The sequence below is a fragment of the Mercurialis annua genome, linkage group LG1-X (assembly GCF_937616625.2).
Source record: "Mercurialis annua linkage group LG1-X, ddMerAnnu1.2, whole genome shotgun sequence".
NCBI classification, from domain to species: Eukaryota; Viridiplantae; Streptophyta; class Magnoliopsida; order Malpighiales; family Euphorbiaceae; genus Mercurialis; species Mercurialis annua.
This window is the reverse complement of record NC_065570.1, coordinates 54,795,562-54,814,082: the sequence shown is the minus strand read 5'-3', so window position 1 is coordinate 54,814,082 and position 18,521 is coordinate 54,795,562. Positions and strand designations below refer to the sequence as shown.

Below are 18,521 nucleotides of genomic sequence, written 5' to 3'. Positions count from 1 at the left end.
AGCGTTTACAAAGGATTGCATAAAATAAAAGCTTTTGGTGTTGATAATCTCCTGAGAGTATTGAGTTTTTGTTGAATTTGGCTGGGGTTCAAATCGTTGTCTTCTTCTCCCTTTTATAGCGTCTGCAGAAACTGCCTGATGATAACTGCCTCTTTAACTGCCCACGTTTTCACATTGCTTCCCACTTCTAAAAACTGCTCCTGAAACATTGCTTTACAAAAAGCACGTGACTTCCTGGACCTTGGCCAATTGAACTTCTGGGCTTCTTCCTTTTCAGCTTCTAATGGGTTTCTGGCCTTTTGATTCTAAAATTCTCTTTTCCTCCAAGGTGTCAAAAGCAAACCTCTTAGATTAACTTCTCAATATCAAATCTCTTGAAAATCTCTTGGAAAAGTCAAATCTCTTGGAAAAGTCAAATCTATTTGAAATCTCTTGGAAAAGTCAAATCCCTTTGAAATCTCTTGGAAAAATCAAATCGCTTTGAAGTCTCTTGGAAAAGTCAAATCCATTTGAAGTCTCTTGGAAAAGTCAAATCTCTTTGAAATCTCTTGGAAAAGTCAAACCCCTTTGAAATCTTTTGGAAAAGTCAAATCCCTTTGAAATCTCTTGGAAAAGTCAAATCCCTTTGAAGTCTCTTGGAAATGTCATCTTTAAAATCTCTTGGAATTAAATTCTCCACGTAGCTTTTTCTATCTTTTTAATAGAATATGTGATTTATGGCCTTCGGGCCATATTTTTAATTTTGGCGTAAACAACATGATACAATAAAATGTGAAGAGATGTAAATCATCGTGTATAGAATTTCAAAAAGTGAAAAATAAATTTTATTCTTCTTAAATAGTCACAAATCTTATTTAAAGAGAACAACTTTAACAAAATAGAAGTTCTCTCTTAAAATGAAATTCCACTAAACTAATAACTCTTTAAATTTATAAAATAAAATATGAATAATAGAAGAAGATTTCATCTGCCAAAAAAGGTATTGCTAATATATTAGGAATCATTAATAAAGTTTTCATGCTAAGTCATTTTGATTAAAATCTTTAAATTTAATTTACAAAATAAAAAAAATATAATCGATATTTATTTTTAAACATTTTAACCCAGTAAAATAAAACAAAACATGAGCGAATATAAAGAGAAAATACACTCTATCTTAAAAACATTTTTATTTCTATAAAAATAAATAAATATAATGATATTATGTTCAGTAATATTATAAAGATAATAAAGAGTATAAAGTGAAAAGGGAGTTTATAGTTTATTACTGATAATCTAAGAAGCACGGAAACTTCGATAAAGTTGCATTTCCCGTTTCGGAAACGTTTCGGAAACCGGAAACTCTTGGTATCTGTACGAAACGTTCCGGGCCGTTTCTGTAAATAACAATAATTAAAATTTGTAAAAAATTAAAAATTATTACCCACAAATAAAAAAATCTAACTAGTTATCCATAAATTTTACATTCACATTTTCCACAATACAACAAATATACTTATTTGTGTTGAATTGTATTATATTTTTTATATATTTATAAAATTTTAAATATTTAGTACATTAAATTGAATTATTTTGTTAATTATCATAAATATTTAAATAATATTTTTATAAATATATCCCTAAATTTTTGTTATTTACACGTTTTCCCCACGTTTCGTGTCCTTCATTTTGAAAAACTTTCGTTTCCCCGTGTCCGTTTCGTATCGTTTCCGTTTCCCGTTTCCGTTTCCGTGCTACTTAGCTGATAATTTAAGGAGAAATTAAGAGGATATAATATATTTTTATTGAAGTTTCAACAAATTTAATATCTAAAATTTTAATTTTTTTATAGAATTTTTTATTAAATAATGTTTACATATCACTGTAAGTAATTTAAATTTATTCGAATAAATTAATATTATTTTGAAACCACCAAGAAATGACAGAGTGAAATAGTATATAGGGTTCAAATCTAATGTGAGATTGTAGTAAAAGCAAAAATGAAAAAGGAAAGTGTAAATAAAAATAATTTTGTCAATACGTTGGGGAAGGGAAACAATTTAGGTTATGGTACGTTCTTTGGCTGAATGTTCAAGTCAAGCTACTCATATCTCTAGAATAGCTAAAGTTGCAGAGCAATGGAGGAAGGTAGAGTGGGGGTGTTTCCATACCCTCTCAAGGAGACAATTTCGAAAAATATTTAGTCATCTTCAGCTTGGGAGTATTACACGTAATATTGAATAGCTATTCCTAAAAAAAAAACTAGAATAACTGTTCTTTATTTTATTTTTTTGTTGAAAAAAAATTACTCATTCCGTAAACATAATAGAAGAGTAATTTCATGAAACTACTATTATTTATTTAAATGTGAACCAAAGTAAAAAATAAATATTCCATATTTAATAACTATTACTTTCCTTATTAACTTTATGAACCAAATAAAAACATAAAACTGATATTTTATTTTGTTTTGTTTTTTGACAATATAGGTAATTTTGTTATTCATGCAATTTAATGGAATTACAGAAGAGAACTATGAGAGGTAATTTGTTCTTTACAAGCCCACTTTCATCAAAGGTTTGGAAAACAATCTTGCAAAAATAAGTTACAGTCTTCACCGAAAGTGCACACTTTTGTGTAGAATTAGGTGCAAAGCTCTAAACAAATGACTGCTGGAAATGCCATTCAGCATAGTAATTGTCACTGGTTTTTCAAAGTGATCAACCACTACAAAAAAGTATGGACATGTGGATGGACGATGCGAAAATAAACTAAAGGAGGGAATTCATAAAAAAAATAATCTGTAGCTTTGAAATGATAATCTATCAAATTCACAAAAGTTTCAAATCAAATCCACTTCAAAGCACATTCAGAGCAGAAAAAGGAATAATACAAAGAGAACGAACCTCCATGGATCAGAAATACAATTTCATTCAACTCAAGTCTGTATTAGGACTAGACAGATAAATGCACAGGCAATCAAAATCACAAACATAATAATCGATTAAACGACACTTAAAGCACGCGATTAACGGGGAGCTTTCTTCTTTCCAGCAATAGCGACTCTCTTACCTTTCAAGGTTCGGCAATTATTCTTAGTTCGCTGTCCCCTACACGGCAAACCTTGAATATGTCTCACTCCTCTATAACATTGAATCTCCTTCAACCTCCTTATATTAAGAGCATTAAACCGCCTCTGAAAGCATCACACTTGTATATTAGTTAGAAATAAAGGGTGCATCCGTATTTCAATAACGAATATCAGAAAAGTTACGAAGGGTTACCAAATCGCCTTCAATCATATACTTAGAGACTTCATCACGAAGAATAATGAGCTCCTCCTCCGATAACTCCTTGGTAATTTTGTTTTCCATGTTGAGAGTGGAGAGGATTTGGCGAGCATTAGAACGACCAACGCCATGGATATATTGAAGAGAGTATTCAATTCTCTTGCTGCTAGGAATCTCCACACCTCCAACACGAGCACTCTTTATGCTTAAGCCATGAAACTAAACATAACAAAGAGAATAAAAGATAAAACACACACACACACAAACTTTATCAAACACTCAGCTGCCGCATATCAATCAGTTAGACAATATAAGCACAAAATTTCAATTTTTTTTTTAGAATTAGCCCAAAATTACAGTTAAAACAACAGCTTATAACACACAAGTCCAAATGAAAACTAGAACAAACAAGAAATTATAGAATATGAATTTTCACATTTTTATTCCTTAACCTATCTCTTCAATTAGTTGAGTTTAATTACAGTTATCAAGCTTAATAAAGTTGAAATTGTTATGAATTAAGGAAACATACGAGAGAGTTAATGTAAGAGAAAGCGAATTAGAAGACTAATAATTCATAGAATAAAAATGCTTGAAAATTTTAAATGAAATGGTAGGACTTGCCTTGGGAGGGGTTGAGAGCGGCAGAGAGACGAAGTTAGTGAGAGAATTGCATCTCCGTCCGTTGTATATTACTGAAAGCGAAGGTGCCACTGGCATCGCTAGTGTTTGTGCCATTTTCTTCTTGTTTTCCTTGCGGTTTCTCGACAGCCAAACAGGCGGTAAAGAATTCTTATCCTATTAAGGCGTGTTTGCTCAGATTGAAACATGGGTATACTCGCTTTGAGTTCAGAGTCTATGACAGATAAAACGTGCGTTGTGGATCCATAGCCCAAACCTAAACTTTATTAGGCTTTGTGGTTAAGGCCTACTATGATTCGACTTGCGACAAATTAACTTATTCTTGTTTTACAAAATAAGAAAATAAATGTGTTAAATTTAAATAAATAAAATTATATAAATGTCTCTTTCTGTATGAATACTTATAAACAAATATTTAGAATTAATTTTAAAAATATCAAAACCGATTACCTTTTTATTAAAATTAAGGAATAAAGTCATTCTTTATTTCATGGCTTTAGGGGTGTGCAGTATTCGGTTAAAACTGAATTAACCGACTGAACCAAACCAAAAAATTATAATTCGGTTTGTGTTGTGGTTAGTTTGGTTCGGTTTTAGTTTCAATTTTTAAAAAGTTTGGTTAATTTGGTTCGGTTCGGTTTTGGATATGAAATTTCCGAATTAACTGAACCGACCGAAATAACCGAATTATATATATTTATAATGTTATTTTTGTGATTTTCTTTTTAAAAATTAAGGCAATTTTGTAAAAAAAAAATTAGGATTTAATTGATAAACGGCCTTGAAATTGTACATAAATTATTATTTTTTCAATAAAACTCGATTATTTCGGAATAACAGACTGAACCAAAATCGGTTCAGTTTTGATTCAGTTTCAACATAATTCAGTTCGGTTTTGAAAATTTCTAAAGTTTCAGGTTCGATTAAGTCACCGAACCGATCGATGCACACCCCTACGTGGCTTTGACATGACGGGTCAATATTTGTATAAATTGAAAAGGTTAATACTGAGTTTATTGGTAATCAATTAAATTGAATGAATTAATTAAAAATTAATAATATAGATTAGTTCTCAACTTATTTGAATTTATTTAGTTAAAAATAATTTTTTTAAAAGTTTTATAGAAAAAAGGCTCAAAAATGACCTTAATGTTGCCACCCACACTCTTGTAACCCCTTCATGTTTTTTGAAACTCAATTATGACCCTCATGTTACTAAAATCTAAAATTTGCACCACTCTCATGTTAACGTTTTAAGTAGCAACGTCTCTAAGAGGGTGCAAATTTTTAAAAATGGAATATCCTTCACAAAACTATAACTAACAACTTTGGGTTTACTTTTTCCCGATTTATTAAATTTAATACTTATTATAAATGTAATAGATATTTATAACTAAATCATTTTAAAGAAATAATTGCAAAAAATTATAAAATAATAGCTACCCATTAATTAAAAATATATACTCCCTCCGTCCCACTTAAGAAGTCCCATTTGCAACACACAGAATAAGAAAATATTTATTATTCTTATCTTTTCATGTTTTTTTTATGTTTTGCCACTATTAATTATAATGGAATTTTTCAAATTGTTCTTTTATTAAGATGACTAAAAGAAGGGTAAAATAGGGTATTCAATGGAAAAACATTCCAAAAATAGTAACAGAACTTTTTAAATGGGACATCCCAAAATAGAATATGTGACTTCTTAAATGAGACAGAGAGAGTATTAATTATACAAACTAGTGTTTATAATATATAAAAAGTTCTAAATATGAAGATTACATAATTAGTAGGAAGTGGACAAATAAAATGGGACAGAGGGAGTATAAAGATAAAAAGTTATTACAGTAGAGGACTCATTGGTGATATACCACGACCGCCCAAACCTTGCTGATGTACCGTTGTTAGGTGGTATGTCACTCTGCAAGTTCTCCCACATCCACATACTTTCATGTTCATATCGCACCCCAAATGTTATGGTTCACCGGTGTCTCCTGCTACTTTAGTTCCAATTCAATGTAATAAGTAGTAAATAAAGAGCTTATAGATTCAACAGACCCAATTATTTTGATAGTTGAATCATAGTATTGTAAACCATACTACAAATCCAATGAAATATAGAACACACCAACCCAAATAATTGAAAGCAGCACAATTAGAACTACCAGTCAAAATAAACCACGATAAACTGCCAAAATTAGTAGAGAGAACATTGATCAATCTCAACCAATACCATCATTTATTCTCGATTTAATTGCATAATCATTTTCTAACACGAGCTTCTTTCTTGAAACTTCTGCATTCGTTCAGCCAGAGACTGATGTTGATCCCAATTGCTTGCTTTGAGTGTTCTTATTCCTGAATAATAATTATGTGGCGAAAAAACACATACAATAATCAAAACGAGTTTCCTCAAAAAAAAAAAAAAAAAAAACGAGTAACCAACAAGTAATAACAAACGCACATCTTAAGCAAGGACTGAATCTGGCCAACTCAAAGCAACAGACTTGGCAATCCAATCAGATCATGCCGGTTAATGGTAAATTGGGCAAATAACAAATTCGGAACTTTCTCTATATTTAGTGTTCTATATTATACGGATATGGAAACGTTGAAGAAGTAAGGCTGAATTGAAAAAACGGTGAAAACATATCTCTTACAAGAGTAAGTTACAAATAAAAAAATTTCGAGTTTCAAAGGTGTTCACGGAATGAAAATAAAATAACGAAATGCAAGACTCAACAAGTTTTTCGTGCAACATAAATGAATAGTGTTCTTACCCTTCCTGGTCCGAGCATTAGTTTTAGTCCGTTGTCCTCTACATGGCAAGAGGGAAGCATGATTATATCCTCTGTAGCACTGAATGTCCGCCATTTTCTGTATATCACTTCTAACAACTCGAGTCTAAAGCACCCAAATTATTACGAATAAGAATGCGAAAAGTTATACAATAAACAGGATACAGTAGAGTAGCCACAGAGAACTTACTAATTCTTCTCCAATCAAGTACTTGGAGACTTCATCTCTAAGATTGTGGAATTCTAATGCAGTCAAGTCTTTGGTGAGTTTGTCCTCCAAGCTTAGGTCAACAAGAATTTGGTGAGATCTTTGGCGGCCAATTCCACGAATGTGCTGAAGAGCGATCCCCAATCGTTTGTCATTTGGAATTTCTGCATTGCCAACACGGAAGCATTGCACTCTTTGGCAACGAAACTGCAAACTCGAACTCTGAGAACAGCATCGAAAGAGCTCTAGTTTATTTGATACGATGGAAGGATTAAGTTGTCACAATTTTCAGTTTCTAAGTTCAAATTTATTGGAACAAGAGAAAAACTAGAACACACATCCCAACCAACACGAATCAGCCATTTATAGTACTTAGAATAACGAAAATTTCATTAATGGTTGAGAACTATTGATGTTTCAGATAAAATAACACCCGAAATCAGGCCACATTTTAGCGATTGCTTGATAAACCCTAATAGACAACCGAATTGATAAAGGCAGAGCAATTGAATAAGGATTACCGAAGCTCACCGTCAAATTTTTAAGAAGACATTGGCCGATATCAGCTAATAATCCTACCGATTTCCGTGAACTGAACATTGCTGATCGTTTATGTTGCTAGGGACAGAGAGAAGTACAGTAAAAGGAACAATTTCGATTTAAAGAGTTGATCAGTTGGGGCAATTTTGTCTAGCTATTTTATACTGGGGTCAAATTACAAAATAAAAGGTAAAAATTGCAAACGACACCGTATCAGGTTACAAACAAAAGAACAGATTTTAGTACCAAACCAGTACATGTCTTCATATGATTATTATTCATGTACATAAAATCTTGCGGTGTAACTATTACATTCACTACTAATCAGAAGAGTGTAAAGAGATAAGTTGGTTTGCACAGAACACAAAGTTATACAATTTTAAAGGTAATTGTTATAGTCGATCCAACAGTAACTAGTTCTGAATCTGATTGTTGTTCATAAGAAAATCTTCAGTGTGACCAACTGTGGGATAATGGGCCTGAACATGGGTCGGATCATTAACAATTCTGCCATCAGTATTACCATCAACACCCCCAATACCGAATCCAAAACCAGATCCAACTCCAGAATCACTGTTTCCAGCATCAGATGATGAGCCAGAACTGCCCCAACCATACCCGAATCCCCCACCATCCGGGCTCTGACTTGAGCCTGATCCGTACCCATAAGTGCTACCATCAGGGCCTTTGCCCGTGCCCCATCTGTAAGTCCAACTTCCATCAGGGGCTCGATCACACCCACAACCGTACTCCCATCCAACATTTTTATCAGAACTGCCTGTGCCTGTGCTGTTGTTACCTTTATCAGCTGTGGCTGTTCCATTGTTTGGATTAGGCTCTTCTTGAGCACAGATTTGGCCTATAATAACAGATAATAGAATCATGACTTTAACACATTCTTTCAGCTTCATTGCCATTTTTGCTCTCTGTTTTCTTTTTTGGTGTAAGGTAATGATGATAACTTTGTATGAGAAATATGGTTATTATAGGCTTCTGTTATATAATAGATAATGTGAAGTCTTGTGACTAATCACTGTGAGAAGAAGTTGTGTTTTAGCCCTCATTGGATGCTAATCAAGGTGGCGAAAACTGATTGGCTACAAAACCAAAGCATGTATAAGATGAAAGACTATTAAAGTATACCCAATTAGTTTTATTTATTTAGTGTTTGGGAGCTTGAAGTTATATCTTCATGAAAAAATGGTGATTTGCATGGTGTGTTGCTCTTGACAAGTATGCTTCCACGGATAGTTAAGTTGTCAATACTCAGCAGATGATCATGTGAGATCCATATCTCACAAACATTGCATGTTCATGAATTTAATAGAAGTTCATGAAAACAAAACATAACAAAACAATGCTTTACGCAAATAAAATTGTAGAATGCATTTATAAATAAATATAATTGTATTTGTTTTATTTTAAAAATTTATTAACTAGCAACTTTATTTTATTTTTTTAAAAATTAATTTGATATATGTTAAATTAATTAGTAAATAAATACATTTGCATATTAAATAAATTTTAAAATAGAATTAAACTGTAAATCTAACTTCTTTTCTTATACCATTAACTAACATAGTAACATTATATTGAAATTAGACTAGGGCATATTGATAATATATGATGTAACATGCTTTAAAGACATTGTTACCTATGCATAATGCAACATATTTGACAAATAGGTGCTAAGAATTAATTAAACTATAGCTGTTCTGCATTAAGAGATGATCACTAAGTTAGTTTCAGGACTACTGAGCTAAAATATAAGAATTACAGTGGATTAAAGACAGTTACAACTATCAGCTTGTGCAATCAGCCAAATAAGTTCAAACTAGATTTTAGGAACCTGAACTTGCAGCACATCCTCTGCCATGTAGAAACAGCGAGGCAGCGCTAGAATCCACAAACCAAACTAGCTTTCCATCTTTGGGCCAAACTCTATGGGCTGGAGTGGATCCAATGGGCTTATTACGGCCATTCATTGCATCCAGAAACATAGGTGCCACCTCAGCACCAGACGCCACAACGGCCACGTTGTCAGCTGCATTAATAACAGGGAGCGTAAGTATCACTCTCTCTTTAGACCCTTCGATTAAGTGACGTGTAACCCATTGGGTATCTTTCTCTCCAGGTACGGGATAGTTAAGGAAAAGTGATGCCACGTGGCCGTAGACCTCAGGATTTAAGAGAATAAGGTCGAATTTAGGGCAATCACTTGATGCCGAAACGGAGACCTTCCGATTCCTGAGCTGTTGCCTGATCGAGAATTCGTAGCTATCGGCTGCTGATTCTCCCGGTACACCATGGCTAACCGGAACAATGTGAGCAGGCAATATAGGAACCTGTGAATAGAAAAACAAAATAATTGTCCTTTTGCTTAATATTTTAAAACTATAAAATTTTATATTTATAAGATGTTCCTATAAAAAATACTAACTTTGTTTATTTTTACTGTAATATTCGTGTTTCTATTTTGATTTACATGAAGAATGTGAATTTTTTTTTTGTTTATTCAAAGAAAAGAGAGTAACCTTGGAGAGGAAACACTGCTTGGCTTGCCAGTAGAAGCTATCGGGGTGTCTCTTAGCAACAACGTTCTCTTCAGCCCAAAAAACATGCCATTTCGACCACTCCACCATTTTCAAGAACGGTGACCTTGTCAGCTTCCTACACACACACACTAACGTTTTACATTACATGCAATTACGAAATATTTCTTCGGATTATATGTAGTGATAAAATATAAAAAGCTGTACGTACCCCAAGCGGTTTGGTATGTCACCCCCAGAAAGAACAATAGCGAAGGAACCTCTTTCTTTGATTGCAGACTCCGAAATTTGATGAACATAATCAGCAAATCCTGACGACAGCTCTTCGCTGCTATCAAACAATCTAACCTCTGCCTCTTTCTTCTCTATTTCCATCTTTTCAATTTTGTTAGCTTCTCGCTCTTTTATTTCTTTCAATCAAAATATGAAATATCTACCCTGCCATAAAGAGATAACCATGATCCTTCTGTTTTAACTTTTAACCTTGTAAGAACAAAACAAATCTCAAATAGGACAAAATGAGAAGTAAAAGAAACAAAACATAGCACGCTTTAGTTTGAAAACGATGGATGTGAGTTGTCAATGTTACTTACAGAACATTTAACTACCACGCTCCTCCATCATGAAGGGCAAGAAACTAATTCCACAAAACAAAAATCTATTTAAATCCGTTTAGACTAAAATATTTAAGTAAATATTTGTATCCATATTTTTATACATTATGGTTATTAGCTAAAATGGTCCCAATCTTTGTACCTTACATCTAACCTTTAATTTGTATTTTCTTTTGATAACATGACATCTATTATTTATTTCATCAGTTTTTCTTACGAAGTCCAAACACTTTTAATGACGTGGCAACCGGAGCAGGAATTTTATTTTATTTTCTTCCATAAATATTGACACATCATATTGACTATAATTTTTGTTAATGGTTTTGTACTTGTTAGTTTTTTTAATATGTCATCTGATGTGGAAGAAAATAAAATAATTTTTTTGCTCCGGTTGTCATGTCATTAAAAGTTGCCGGATTTTGTTTAAAAAACTGATATAAAACAAATAATAGAAGTTATGATACTTAAAAAGTACAATTAAAGATTGAATTTCATTTTGATATAAAATACAAAGGTTAGGTACCATTTTAACTAATAAATCCATACATTAAGAATAATCATAAACATTGGAGACTCTTTAATTTTTAGATTCTTCATGCTTGAATTCAAATTTTCCATATATAAGATTTAGAGAGAATATCAATTTATAAATAGTTATATACATTTTCATATACATTCGAATCAGTTATAGCACGTTTATCCATTAACAAATTTAATTTGTTAAATATGTTCAAATATACATTTCACGGGGTCAGTGCATTAAAATTGATTCACTTATATTCTATTTTATAAATGAGTATTTATATTTCGAATTTGTATAAATTCAATTCGAATATGTTTAATTTTATGTTTTGTCGATTAAATTGTGCGTGTCGGAAATTATTGTATTTAATGTTATAAATCCTTGTACATAACTGTTATCCAAGAAATCAAATCTAAATTAATGCTGAAATTTGTAAAAAAAGATCTTTGGTTCTTAGAATGCTGGAATGTATAGTGATATTAAAATTCATCCAGAAGAAAATCAGTAATTTACTAATTTGTTTAAATCCTACCAATGAACGAACACAGCTAAAAAATTGTCAACCCGTCATTGAGAAATGATATGATTGGACTAACTTGGATAAGGTCGAAGTTAATGTATTGTAGTGAACTTTATTGCTTGTCTGTCAATATTTTTTTACGTCCAATAAGAACAAGAACTAGTAGAAGCCATTACCGTCAATTATTATTGCTGCATTAACATTTACTCCTTTCATTTGAAATTGAACAGGGAAACAACAAAAATCAACAACCATCATTTATTCTTCTCTTCTAATGGATAAAGATTAAGACGCTGTGAATTTTTATTTTCTAGAATAATTATTTTTCTTTCATTACCGGGAAAAAGATTTTGAAGCGTTTGTAGAAAGAATTGAATTTTAGAATTCTATCAGACAAATGTATCATTTTTGAGGTATATTGGTAGAATGAATTTCAATTATGGTTTAGATGGATAGAATTTCAACATTATGTACATTTACATCTCGACACATTTAGTGTTAAAAAGGCATTCATATCTCAAAAGGAAAGAAAAATTAAATGCATATATGATAAACAAATAGTAGTAACTTTGTTTAATTGAAAATTATTGAATTGGAATAGATAATTATATGATATAAACAAAAATATATTGATGAATTATACTTGTACATGCATTTGTCTCTGGATGCCCACATCTCTTGCTGATATTTAAGTTTTTGTTTTAGACCTAACAACAAAAATTCACATTATACCATTCTTTGAAAAACGACATCATACGAGTTTTATAGTCAGAAGCTACTATGCAACTTGATCGAACACACTTCTTGATTGAGCCAACATATGGCTCTAATTAGTCCAAAAACATTCTCCTAATTTTTTTTCCTAAAATAGTTGAATATGCTGCACAGGTGTCTTGGCTAAAAATATAATGTAAAATAAAATAAAATTAAAAAATTGTCCATGTAAATTATCTAATTTTTTTGAAATTGCTATATAATTTTAAATTCTAAATGTTACAATTCTGTATTTTACATGGATCAAAATAAAAATTTGAATGATCATTTAGATCAAAATGCTTTTTTATATACTTATTTATTTTTTATAAAATTAATACTAATATTCTATATATTTATTACCATTAGATAAATTATACTAGTCACTTTATTTTAATGATAAAAACAAATAAAATAACCATCTATAGAGAATTTAAGTTGTAAATTCTGTTGAAAATTATCATTTGCTGTTTTCTTTTTCTTTTTTGTTAAGAGAAAAGTCTAAACATGGGTTGGTATGCGAAATGGATTACTCAGATCAATTCGGCCCACCCGATTCCAGATTAACCCAAGTAGCATCCAGGCCCATTTGTACAAGTACTGTGCTGATTCAACTTTTACGCACACACTGATCAAACATATTCCATCTTCCCTGCAAACATGGCAGAAGAACTTAAAATTGACATCGCTTTACCATTGCTTGAAAACCGTAACTTTGACAAAGCAATTCCTGAAATTAGCCCAAAAGAAAACGTGCCATCAGCAAGAGATCGTGTTATCCTCTACATGCACACCCACTTAAACATCTTTGCCATTCCCTCAACCCTCTGTTTCATCGGTGCTGTGGCCACTTTTGTTAATACGCAGAGTTTCACTTCTCTGGTGGAGCGAGTAGGCGAAGGTAATGCATCTCTAATTTTAGCTGCTATCGCCATGTTATGGTTTCCTTTTCTCTACTATTCGACGAAGCTTAGAGGGGTCGATAAAAATTTACCTCTTATCCAGCTGGGTGTGGAATTTTTGTTCTTGTTTACAGACATGTCTTTGTATCTGCTATTTCTAACGTATGGTTATGCTTTGTTGGTGCTGTTACTGTTGGGCTGTTCTATAAATGCTGCTGATTTTGCTGGATTTGGTGGCCGTGTTAGCAACAAGTGTAATCCTACCATTTGGGTGGCCGTTATGGTTGCTACATCGCACTGGGGTTTGACCTATTTTGGGTTCCTAGTTCTTGTTTTGCTTTATGTTTATATGGTTTTAAGGGGTTGGGTTAATAATTCTGTCAATTAGTCTTTTATTATGTCTCTAGGTTTAGATAGTTAGCTAGTAGATGGCAGTCTGATCTTTTGTATGTTATGTGTTTGATGAATTGCTGAGAAGAATGAACTACTAAATTATCTTTAAAAAGTTTCGAACCCCGTAATTAATTCTTCTGTTTGCTGCTTGTGTGTGGTTGTTGATTTGGTTGAATGGTGTGCAATTAGAATTCTGAAGTTCTAGCCATCTGCAATTATCTAAGGTATGGAACTGAAGCCATTGCCCATTATCCATAAGAAACAATAGCCTGGAATCAAATTTTCATTTCCCGTATCATGAGCAATTACTATGATCACAATTTATGTTTAAGCTATGTAGCACGAAAACGGTGAAATGACATTTTTTTTTACAGATATAGGTTATACATACGTTTTAGAATATCTGAAGTCATTTAGAAAATGGAAATTAGACATCCAAACATAGGACACGGGAAGTTTCCGTGCAATATAATCTTTATGTGACTTTATTTATAATTTGGAACACACAACATGCTGCTTTCTGTAAGACATTTTAAGTAGACACACTTCATATATGAGTGTGGTTCTTAAACGTTCGATACAGAATAGAGCTAGAGAAGAGAACCAACTATTAGCTTGAAGTCTTCAAAGCTAATAGCACCATCCCCATCGCCGTCCATGGAGGCAACAATATTTTGCCAAGTCTCCAAAGAAATTCCTGATCCCCCATTCTGTGTAACTTCATATAACTCCTCTGCAGTCACAGCCTCATCACTATCAACTTTAAGAGCTTCACACGCCGTTGTAAAAATATTTGCAAGACCGCTAAGTCCCATATCTTTGGTGTTCATCTCCAAGAACTCGTCTATGCTTAGCAATCCATCTTTGCTGGTGTCTGCTTGCTGCATCATTGCCCTAACGTCTTGTTCACCGGCAGTATAGCCAAGTGATGCCAAAATGCCACCAAGCTCAGCAGTTGTAATTAGTCCGTCGTTGTCTGAGTCGAAAGCTCTAAATGCCTCTACGAGTCTCAAGATCTGGTTCAGTGACTCAATTTCTGCAGAGAGGGATTCTCGAGCCATATTTCCAAATAGGATGAGTATGGAACCTTAATGACTTTGCTGTATTGCTGAAATCTGAACCTATAAATAGAGGAATAAGAGATTAGAGTTATTCTATTGCTGTACCGCTTTTTGAAAAGATAAAGGTAGATTCTTATGCTTTAAATATAAAGGTATTGGCATTAATTCGTTATCCTCAACTTGGGGTGGTTTCGATTATGCTAATTGTGACTCTAGATTCTTTTTTTCACTCTTCAGTTTATCATATTCTTTATCCTATCTGCATGAATTACCCTGCCTCTGCTTGTTCATGCATTCGTATAGGCAACATGTGGCAAGGAAACTGGTTCCATTCAAGCTAAAACACTGAGATTTCACTCTCGCGTAGTAAGCATTTCATTGACGTTTCACGATACATTTTGATTCATGTTGCTTACTTACAGCTAAGTTGTGCATTATTTTGTAAGATTCTTTTAAGAAGAGATATTTGTTCTCCACTTTCAAAACATCGACTTGTCGGATCTCAACCTTGTTTTTGCTAGCTATAAAACATTTTAGGATAATTACTAAAACTCCTCTAGTTAAAAAGTCAAATCTTTTTTCCGTGTTTGATCAAAATTTATTATTACCTACTCCTATCAATTTAAGAACTTGATTGTTGAAATGAAACTTAATTTGGCCAATCAACTTATATTTCTATCAAAAAAAAAGTCCATAAAATCAAAAGATAATCCAAAATTTTAGTTTCAGTTTAATATGATTTGTTTCAGTTTAATTTAAAATTTTAAAATCTCAACATGTTTTTGCATTGATTCTGTTTTGAATAAAAAAAAAAGTTAGAACATTTAAGACCAAACATAAAACTTGAAATTTTCAAATTGAATTTAATTCTTTTTGAAATCATATCAAAACTAAAATTTAACTTTAAAATAAGTGATTAATTATATTTAAATTGAAAAATTAAAAAATAATTGTTAATATATAAAAGGAAGGACAGATTTTAATAATTAATATTGTAAATTTGGTAGGACATAATCACCACTATGGAAAGAAAGAATTAGTATGGTTAATACCTTAAGGGTGGCGATATTTTCAGAGCAAGTTTTGATAAGGACAGAGCAGCTTTTAGCATTTGGACATCATTACTCTTTTATACTTAGTCAATTATCTTCTTTTTTGATTTAATATTTTATTCCTAAATTAGTTTAGTCTTTTTGGGAAGTAATCGATACAGTAAATTAACATGTTTTTTTTTTGAATTCATCGGATCTCATTAAATTGAATATGAAACAGTTATATTTGTAAGAAATTCAGGATAATTTGAAAACTAAACTCGATGACCTGACATGGAACAGATAACATGCTGCCTGATTCGCAGACCTTACTTATGAAAATAAAAATAAATTACTAACTGTTTCGCGAATTAAGTGCAGTCTTCAATCACTCTTCGTTTAAATTTTTCCAAACACCCGCAAACTCACAACATCCGATTCAATCAACACTTAATATAACTCCTAAAAAAGAGACAACAACTCCTTCTAAAAAGGAGACAACAAACCTTTCACAGAGAAAAGACAACAAACCTTTCATAAAGAAAGGACAAAGTAAAACATTCATAAAAAGACAAACAATAAAAAATAAATAAAACTAGTATAGCTCATAGACGAATCCATTTTGTTACTGAAAGATCTTCAATCTATCGTCGCTTCTTGATAATTGAATTACGCTTCGTGATAAATTTTAATCCGTCAGAAAAATGAAAAAGAATTGGCTATTTATTATATTTTATGAACACGATTTTCTTTTATTTTTTTTAGGATTAGGTCTTATATTAGGAAGTCTGGGGGTGATATTACTTACCAACCCAATTTTTTCTGCCTCCATTGACGGCTGCCGAAGAAAAAATACAAAATAGTTCTAGCTGGTTAGGGTTTGTTAAAGAGAAAAGAGAAGAGAAGGCGGTTAGGGTTTCATAAATTGTTATTTTTCTTAATTAGCATATATAATACAAAAACAATTAGTGACATTGTCGTAGTATAAAGTTATATTAAACTCAAAAAAAATGTTTCTACATGCATAAAAAAAATTGTGATTTTCAATATTTTTATTAATATTTTGAAATGTAATATTATAAATCTATTTGAAAAATAAAAACTAAATATCATAATTTAATGTTTAGTTTGAAAAAATCACCCAAATAAGAATTAGCATAGGAGTATGTGAGCACTATACCAATGAAACAAAATATCAAAGGAATTGTAAAGAGTTCAATATTAGCTTACCTGAATGGCACTATGTCTGAAATTTCTTTTATTGTTCAAATTTAATTTTCAATTTATCATAAGAGTTTAAATGAAAAAGAAAGAGATTGATGCAAAGAAAATTTAAGTATTTATTACTTTCCAAAAAAAAATATTAGGAATAAAAATATTAAATTAAAAAAAGGAAATAATATACTAATTCTAAAAAGGTAATAATGTCCAAATTTTAGAAATTGCTATAGGCATATCAAAATTTGGTCTAGGAATATCGCCACCCTAACTTAATATATAAAACAAATTGCAAATTATGTAAATGAATGGTTAATATTTAAAGAAATGACAGGTTTTATTAATCAGCCTTGTATATATATGGTAAGACATAATTATATATTAATGCAAAAGAAATTATAAATTTATGGTTATATAAAAGGAATGGCAAGTTTTGGTAATCAGTAAATTGTACATATGGTAAGATATAATTATACAAAAAAAAATGACATGCTATAATCCGTTACGTTTATATCAATAAGAACTTTTTTCTGCTTTTATATGATCTTGTTTGTGACTGTGTCCGAATTCAATCTTTAGCTCCACAAGACTCTAAATTCAGGAGAAAAAGTCAAAATCACAAATAAAAATCCTACCTTCCAAAAAAAAAACAACAAAAAATCCAAGATCTTTGGATCAAAAGAATCGGACTCATTAGCTTAACTGTTTAAGTAAATCAACATATAAATCAAAAATTCGAAGACATCATCACTCCATTTCCAGCTTCCAAACTTATTTCCGGCAACCAAACCCACGTGATATTTCCTTAAGCACGTCCTTCATTTTCCTCTGTAAAAATATAATCCACGTTTAAAAATATGACAATTTAATAAGTAGCATTGGCATTACTGAAACCCCAAAGTTGAGTGGTAGAATTTACACAGCAACTTGAAGCAATGTGTCTTCTCCAACTCTTTTTTCTTCTTCTACTGAACTGTCCAGCTTCTGATGGGATTCTCTCATACCTAAATTGCCTTTTGCTTCTTCGAAAAATCTTTCTAAATGACGCTTTAATCCTCACTGGCAAACTTGACCATTTCCACATCTGTTTTTTTAAATTACATTTTCCATGCACATTACTTTCATGTACATTAACCGAAATGGGCAAAAATCTAAAAATTGAAAAACATACCTTAGATGTGAGCGGTGAGTTTCTTTCGGGCTGCCGGATTCGTCGCGGTGAGCCACCGTTTCGTAGCTGGCGAGAATAGGCTAGAAGATCAGACCGACGATCGTAGCAGCCCCTGTGTTTTCCGGTTGGGTTGGTCTTTTGATGCAAACGTTTTCTTGGTGATTCCACATAAACAGTGATGATTACTCTGGAATTTGTATCTTTCTGATCTTTACCTGTATCTTGCTTCTTCATGAATTTGGAAGACAGAAAATTCAATTAATTTACAAGGAAATAGAGTAAATTACTTTGAGAAGGTTTTTATAGAAGAATTGAGTAGTCACTGT

The 18,521-nt window shown here is 31.8% G+C and overlaps 6 protein-coding genes across 9 annotated transcripts; all 6 read right to left on the bottom strand.

Moving 5' to 3' along the window:
• Positions 1-2,769: 2,769 nt before the first annotated feature.
• On the bottom strand, positions 2,770-4,100 carry LOC126660235 (30S ribosomal protein S13, chloroplastic-like). Its single transcript, XM_050353607.2, has 3 exons — positions 3,894-4,100; positions 3,264-3,488; positions 2,770-3,175 (listed from the first exon to the last, which is right to left on the bottom strand). Exons 1-3 carry the CDS (start codon positions 4,005-4,007, stop codon positions 3,008-3,010), a joined length of 507 nt encoding a protein of 168 aa, XP_050209564.1. The 5' UTR covers positions 4,008-4,100; the 3' UTR covers positions 2,770-3,007.
• A 1,541-nt stretch (positions 4,101-5,641) lies between these two features.
• Positions 5,642-7,614, bottom strand: LOC126660212 (small ribosomal subunit protein S13, mitochondrial). Of its 4 annotated transcripts, XM_050353594.2 has the most exons (5): positions 7,449-7,614; positions 6,900-7,139; positions 6,692-6,815; positions 6,376-6,463; positions 6,074-6,269 (listed from the first exon to the last, which is right to left on the bottom strand). In XM_050353594.2, exons 1-4 carry the CDS (start codon positions 7,515-7,517, stop codon positions 6,405-6,407), a joined length of 492 nt encoding a protein of 163 aa, XP_050209551.1. In that variant the 5' UTR covers positions 7,518-7,614; the 3' UTR covers positions 6,074-6,269; positions 6,376-6,404. The 4 variants fall into 4 exon arrangements, with proteins under 4 accessions (XP_050209536.1, XP_050209555.1, XP_050209545.1 ...); XM_050353579.2 differs by lacking the exon at positions 6,376-6,463 and having other exon boundaries at positions 5,642-6,269; XM_050353598.2 differs by lacking the exons at positions 6,074-6,269; positions 6,376-6,463 and adding an exon at positions 5,642-5,911.
• Positions 7,615-7,870: 256 nt separating this feature from the next.
• Positions 7,871-8,374, bottom strand: LOC126673219 (putative glycine-rich cell wall structural protein 1). The gene has a single exon (XM_050367276.1). The coding sequence runs from the start codon at positions 8,372-8,374 to the stop codon at positions 7,871-7,873; it is 504 nt and encodes a 167-aa protein (XP_050223233.1).
• A 756-nt stretch (positions 8,375-9,130) lies between these two features.
• LOC126665141 (probable 6-phosphogluconolactonase 1) lies at positions 9,131-10,629 on the bottom strand. Its single transcript, XM_050357850.2, has 3 exons — positions 10,221-10,629; positions 9,992-10,127; positions 9,131-9,802 (listed from the first exon to the last, which is right to left on the bottom strand). The coding sequence occupies exons 1-3, from the start codon at positions 10,382-10,384 to the stop codon at positions 9,299-9,301; spliced, it is 804 nt and encodes a 267-aa protein (XP_050213807.1). The 5' UTR covers positions 10,385-10,629; the 3' UTR covers positions 9,131-9,298.
• A 3,527-nt stretch (positions 10,630-14,156) lies between these two features.
• Positions 14,157-14,824, bottom strand: LOC126665370 (probable calcium-binding protein CML29). Its single transcript, XM_050358147.2, has one exon. The coding sequence runs from the start codon at positions 14,773-14,775 to the stop codon at positions 14,305-14,307; it is 471 nt and encodes a 156-aa protein (XP_050214104.1). The 5' UTR covers positions 14,776-14,824; the 3' UTR covers positions 14,157-14,304.
• Positions 14,825-17,542: 2,718 nt separating this feature from the next.
• Positions 17,543-18,521, bottom strand: LOC126665837 (uncharacterized). The gene is made up of 3 exons (XM_050358768.2): positions 18,196-18,521; positions 17,944-18,108; positions 17,543-17,852 (listed from the first exon to the last, which is right to left on the bottom strand). Exons 1-3 carry the CDS (start codon positions 18,427-18,429, stop codon positions 17,796-17,798), a joined length of 456 nt encoding a protein of 151 aa, XP_050214725.1. The 5' UTR covers positions 18,430-18,521; the 3' UTR covers positions 17,543-17,795.